At 39.5% G+C, this 6,554-nt stretch overlaps 1 protein-coding gene across 1 annotated transcript; it reads left to right on the top strand.

Annotated features, from left to right (window-relative positions):
• The first annotated feature begins 392 nt into the window (after window positions 1-392).
• LOC127381254 (ovalbumin-like) lies at window positions 393-5,596 on the top strand. The gene is made up of 7 exons (XM_051611349.1): window positions 393-571; window positions 1,198-1,248; window positions 1,846-1,974; window positions 2,634-2,751; window positions 3,976-4,118; window positions 4,261-4,416; window positions 5,201-5,596. Exons 1-7 carry the CDS (start codon window positions 404-406, stop codon window positions 5,594-5,596), a joined length of 1,161 nt encoding a protein of 386 aa, XP_051467309.1. The 5' UTR covers window positions 393-403.
• Window positions 5,597-6,554: the final 958 nt, after the last annotated feature.

Genomic DNA, 6,554 nt, shown 5'->3' with positions numbered 1-6,554 from the left:
TTTCCAAGTACCTCAAAGATAGATCTTATTTTTTTGTTTTCCTCAAAGGTACTACAAAGTACCAATGAATTTTAGCCTTCACTGAATGAAAATAAACACAGGCAATTGTTGTTTGACTGCTTTGAAAGGACAAAAAGAAATCACATACAAATTTAAGACCTTTGAGGAACTTTACTGCCAAAAAAGCAGCTGAACACAAATGCAGAAAGAAATAGATTTATAAATACAGAGTTTCTAACATGCATGAGAGGCATATTACCACAGAACGACTTCAAAACTACTTCATTATCTGTCAGTGCCTAAAAAGTCCTATTAAAATGCATTGCACTGGGTTTGAATGGTATTCCTTCACTACATTGCCATTGTATTTCTGTTGTTTCTTCTAGACAATACAGGTTTCACAATGGGCTCCATTGGAGCAGCAAGTGCTGAATTTTGTTTGGACATATTCAAGGAGCTGAAAGTCCAGCATGTCAATGAGAACATAATTTTCTCCCCCATGACCATCATTTCAGCTCTGTCCATGGTCTACCTGGGTGCAAAAGAAGACACCAGAGCTCAAATAGATAAGGTGAGGCTACAACTAAAGATTTAAACCTTCCTGCTGCTCAGTAGAGCCATAGAACTTAATTACATAATAATGTCTCTTGCATAGCTCAGAGGCAAAAAAATCTGGGTCCAGAGTTATTCAAAGCTGTGGCCACCTCAAATTCCCATAGTGTTAAACAAATGCATCAGCCAGAAATCTTGAAACTGGATTAAAATTATAATTTTATCATTGTTAGCAGTAGGATTCTCAAAGAGAACAATATTTTCCAGTGGTTCTTTTTTTAGAGTAAGGAAGGTAGATAAAATCTCCAGGGAAAGAGCCAAAACGTGTTTCCAGACTGCAAAATAGTTCCTGTGAGTTTCCTGCAGCTCTCACTTCCTTCACAGAGAGTGGCTGGCTTACTACATGGAAAAAAGTTAGTATTATTAATAGCACACACTTGAGTTGATTTCTAGATGTTTAGCAGAAAGAGAGATCTAAGCAGGCAATAGTAGGCCCAGCTATTCACAGATGGATTGCACCTTTTGAGCCAGGCAGCTTCTCAGTTAGCCAATAAGTTTACTTCAAATATCATGTGTAAATCTCAGTTGTATCACCTTTTTTTTGGTCATGTCTGTTATTTCAGTTATGGTTCTTTTCAATTACAGGTTGTTCCCTTTGATAAAATCACAGGATTTGGAGAGACTGTTGAATCTCAGGTACAGAAATATTTTCTTCTCTGTGTCAATTTCTCCTAGGAGCAAAATCTAGCAGATGAAGTGGTATCTTTGTAGTTCAACCCTTCTTCAATGAGCAGCTAGTGCTCTGCATCCAGCAGTTGAGGGAACACTTCACTCATAAGAACGGAGAGAGAAGAATGGTATCAGAGGATTCAGAACAAGCATAAGATGAAACCCAGACCATTACCCTGGGAAAAAAAAAGGAAAAATTCCAGACATTTGTATGCTTAGGCAAGGTAGCTGGATGTTACTGGCTAAATGGGACCGGATGGGAATGGAGGAAAGCCTAACTGGTCTGCTGGAGCTAGACTATTGTAGTGGGTAAATAAGAGTTCCCCTGAAAGAGGTATGAGAAAATTTCAGTTAAAAAAAAAAAAACAGCACAGAATTGTACGTATTAGAAAATTACTACATCAGTGTCATTGTAGTAACAAGACATACAGGATGAAGAGCAATTTTGTAAGCAGGAGTATCTGAACTACTGTACTCTTCTGATACGGTATGAAAAACCTACTAACTACTAAAACTAGGATGACATTACCTGTCTTTTTATTTGTATTCTTGCTGATGATTCAGTGTCCCACATCTGCAAGTGTCCACTCTTCACTTAAAGACATATTCAACCAAATCATCAAACGAAGTGACAATTACTCACTTGGCTTAGCCAGCAGACTTTATGCTGAAGAGTCATACCCAATCCTACCGGTGAGTTGCTCTGAGATCTAATCTGAGTGTATTTCCATGTCAAAGCTGTGCCCTTGTGTAATGCAAAAGCACTGTCAAAAGTCTATGTTCTACTAAATTTTTTTTCTGCCATATGGAAGACAGAACTCATGACTTCTCTCTATCACAGCTTTAACACTCTACAGTCCTGAGATAAGATATGGCTAGCCAAAAAGATGTTTGTGCAAAGTACAATCATGATCCAATCACGTCAAGATATAATGAGTAAAGTTAACTCCAACAGTTTTTTTAACTTGTAAAACAAACCTGAAAAATAACTTCAGGGTCTCAAAAATATTCCAAGTTTTCCCATTGACAGAAAAATTTAATTTGAAAATAAAGGAAAATACCATTGCAAAATAAAAATTTCAGAAGGGGCAAAATGAATAAAAGCCCCATACTTCAACTGAAATGAATGATTATCTTGGATCACATTCAGCTCTGGAAATTACTTTTAAAAATGTGAGCATGTACTTTTGCTTGAAGCAATGAACATAAAATCTTTAAATGCTTATGAGTCATGGCTTACTGATTAGCCTTAATAAGCAGATTATTAGTATCTGTTAATTGCAGTCTTGCATTTCACATTTCCAAAATGCTTTGACTTTCTGATTGGAAAACTGCACCCTCTTCCTTTGCAGGAATACTTACAATGTGTGAAGGAACTGTATAAAGGAGGGTTGGAAACTATCAGCTTTCAAACAGCTGCAGATCAAGCCAGACAGCTCATCAATTCCTGGGTTGAAAGTCAGACAAATGGTAAGAGCAAGCCAAGTATCAGCACAAGTATCTTCCCTTCTCCCACCATGTCTGAACAGCATATGAGAATGCCTAAGTCAGGAGACCAAAAAAAAACCCAAAATGTCTTCCTTTTTTCCTTCTCCTGAGTAACAGATCAGTTCCTAGATACCAAACTGCCATTTAACTTTTGTTTGTTTGTTTGTTTTTCCTCAGATACATCCCTTTTAGAGGACTCTCTGTAGGGACTTTGTGGGTATTAGTACTTCCAGTCCTGATGAGAGGGATGGCACTAGAATACGCTTTGTACACACTGACATGTGGGTTGACACTAATATTAAGAATCTGGATATCCTTTGATCAGGGTGTTTTGCCTTCAAGCTTCCCAGAGTTGTGTGCCTGTTGAGTAGAGCATGCACTCACAGGGAACTTGAAAAACCTGAAAAGGTGAAGGGCAACGGAAAACCACAGACTTCAGGAATAGTGCAAAGGTGTATGAAATGCGCAGAAAGAGATATACCACAACTGGGATTTTCCCCCTACTGCATGTCCATGAGGTTCCTCCATTCTTCCAGTCTCTTCCCAGCCTGCTCAAAACATTCCTCTTCCTCATGCTTGAAACACATGGCCTGAACAGTGAACACAGATAAAAGATGCTGAATTTTAACTGAAATGAAATTATCCGTGATCACACAACCTCTGGTGTGGTGTGATACTTTGAAGGAGAAAACCAGGCCATAACTGAACTACTGGTGGAAAAGGACTAAAGGAGGATCTTTCAATGTGCATGGGGACTGCAGAATAAACAAGAACAAAGTATAAGGAGAAAGGAGAGTCAAATTTCTGGTTTCCTTTCCTGGTACCTTCTTTATGTAGATATCTCCTCTCATCTTTGGTTTGAAGCAAGAAGTATTTATGCTTATGATTGGGTAGGAGACCATCCTGGGATGAAAGGTTCCAATGGCTCTTCCCAATGTCACAAAATATACAGGTTGACTTATTTTGTAGCAAGGAAATATCTGGATCTTATATCTCTCATTATGATTCCTTATAGAGAGGGACACAACAGCTGTTGCCAATAGCAGTGAGCAAATCAACCTTGGAAGTACAAGATTACAGCTGCAAAACCAGAATGTCCCTGCCCTACACCCCCCTCCCCTTAATTTAGTGTTGTGATTGCCAAGTAAGATGTTATACACAGATGTGTAATGTACATGTGTCCTCTTTTCCCATGCATTCTTAAAGGAATGATCAAAAATATCCTTCAACCAAGCTCTGTGAATTCTCAGACTGAAATGGTCCTTGTCAATGCCATTTACTTCAGAGGACTGTGGCAGAAAGCATTTAAGGATGAAGACACACAGGCAGTGCCTTTCAGAATTACTGAGGTACATGGGCATACATCACCTTAAAGGTGTAATCTTCTAGAATTTAGGAAGACAGCAGACAATTTGCTGTATCATAAGCAGACATTTCTACACTCTAAGAATAATATTTGTGAAAACTATATTATCTTACTTGGTTTTGCAGCAAGAAAGCAAACCTGTGCAGATGATGCATCAGATTGGTTCATTTAAAGTGGCAGATATCGCTTCTGAGAAAATAAAGATCCTGGAGCTTCCATATGCCAGCGGACAGCTAAGCATGTTGGTGCTGTTGCCTGATGATGTCTCTGGCCTGGAGCAGGTATGGCCCTGGCAGCTGGGCTTCAGAAAACCAAAAGCAGAGTGAAATTTAGGTGCCACAAAGCCCTTCATATTATCTTAAAACACTTCACCAGCACAGATGTGAACACTGGCAACAAAAGACTGTTGCATAGAAGCACACAGCTCTCTCAGTGGTCCTGCAATAACTTGTGCTAAGCCTGGATTGCTTAAGAAACTGCTTTAGTAGGTTAAATACTGGTTACTGCAGAACAGATTTTTTTTTCAGCTAAGCAGCTGTTACTCCAGCAGCTTCAGCTGCAAAGGTTTTATATCTCCTTTCCTCTGTACTGAAAACTTTCTGGGAAGTTCATGTTACCTTCAATAGTTGTAATTATTGTCTGTTTTGGCAGTGCTCATCATGGTTCCATCACACCTCCAAAAATCTGAAAACTGAATATGAGGGGCATTGGAATGGCTAAAGTAACTTCAGAATACAAAATGTACCTTAAATGTTATTGTTTATATAAACAGAATACAGGCATAAGATATTGTCATTAGCAGAACTGTGGTTAGCCTGAATAGGAAAAGTTATGTCATAACTCATCAAAAAAATTAATTGGCAGTGAGCCTATTAAAGAAATAGAAAGCAGGACAGAGCAGAGCAGAGTCACAGTTTGCTTTCCTCTCCTAGACCCATCAATCTGTATATACCTAGAAAAAATGCCATGCGAATAGTGGTCAGTTTAAAAGAGAATAAAACCCAACCACTGGTACTGCCTTGCCCCAAAGGAAGTTGTGCTCTCATTTGCTTTATCTCCTTGCAGCTTGAGTCCTCAATCACCGTTGAAAAACTCATAGAGTGGACCAGTTCTAATTTGACGGAAGAGAGGAACGTGAAAGTGTACCTCCCCCGCCTGAAGATTGAGGAAAAATATAACCTCACATCTGTCTTAGCGGCCTTGGGTGTAACTGACCTCTTCAGCTCCTCAGCCAATCTCTCTGGCATCTCTACAGCAGAGAGCCTGAAGTTGTCTCGTGCCGTCCATGAGTCATTTGTGGAAATCCATGAAGCAGGCCATGAGGTGGAAGGCCCAAAAGAAGCTGGGATAGAGGTTACAAGTGTCTTAGAAGAGTTTAGGGTTGATCACCCTTTCCTCTTTGTGACCAAGCACAACCCAACCAACAGCATCCTTTTCTTAGGCAGATGCTTGTCCCCATAAAGAGCAGAAAGCTGAAAGAATTTCTGACCCTCACAACAAGACCCAAAGCACTGCAATATCAAGGGTAGAAAGAAACACACAGTCTCCATTTTGTCTATATTTTATAAAACCAGAAGGCTTTACTTAACTTTTGTTTTGTTCTATTTTAAGTCAGAGAAATTATGCTGTGAAAGCAGGGGCCCTTTGCCTTTCTTTTCTGCAGTGTAATATTGTTTGCTCATGTATGAAGAGTTAAGGGAAGGAAAATTTGACTCAAAGAAAGCACAAACATTAACAGAGATGTTTCTTGTGCAATTTAACAATAATAGCACCAAATCATCCCACTGAATAAACACAACCCCATTTATCAGCAGAAGTTTTATGGGAAAAAAAGCCAGCCTTCTAATTAAGACAGGTTTATCCATGGTGACTCCTCTGGAATTAGTCAGTCAAAAGCTCCCAGGTGAAACTCTAAACTGTCACCAACCATTCTTGCTCTGACAAGGAAATTGTTTTTTCTCTGTGCTCTTGATACTGCAAGGCTCTTCCTCAATTTCTAAAAATGCATGATAGAAATATTATAATTGATATTCCTCCTTAAATCTTTTTGGGTCCCCAATATGGCATGTTAGTATTCAAATTATTTTCCATGTATCCATATGTAATGGGTCTTGTGGATGTACTGTTTCACTCCTTTAATCATAATAAAAAAATGTTTAAGCAAATGCATCTCATTTGGAGCGTTTCAAGTGCACCTGGGACAGGGTAATCCCGGTTGTACATACAAATCGGGGGATGAAAGGCTGGAGACCAGCCCTGTGGAAAGAGATCTGGGGTTTTGGGTTGATGACAAGTTGAATGTGAGCCAGCAGTGTGTCCTGGCAGCCAAAAGGGCCAACTGTGTTGTGAGGTGCATCCAGCACAGAATAGCTCACCAGCAGAGGGAGGTGACTGTCCCACTCTACACTGCACTGGTGTG

This window comes from Apus apus, chromosome 2 (genome assembly GCF_020740795.1).
Source record: "Apus apus isolate bApuApu2 chromosome 2, bApuApu2.pri.cur, whole genome shotgun sequence".
NCBI lineage: Eukaryota > Metazoa > Chordata > Aves > Apodiformes > Apodidae > Apus > Apus apus.
This window is presented reverse-complemented; position numbering and strand designations above follow the sequence as displayed.

Excerpts from the sequence above, each read along its gene's own strand:
- LOC127381254 (XM_051611349.1), top strand. The coding sequence starts at position 404 with ATGGGCTCCATTGGAGCAGCAAGTGCTGAATTTTGTTTGGACATATTC. Across the intron at positions 1,975-2,633 it reads AGTCATACCCAATCCTACCG|GAATACTTACAATGTGTGAA; the intron begins GTGAGTTGCTCT and ends CTTCCTTTGCAG. Across the intron at positions 2,752-3,975 it reads GGTTGAAAGTCAGACAAATG|GAATGATCAAAAATATCCTT; the intron begins GTAAGAGCAAGC and ends GCATTCTTAAAG.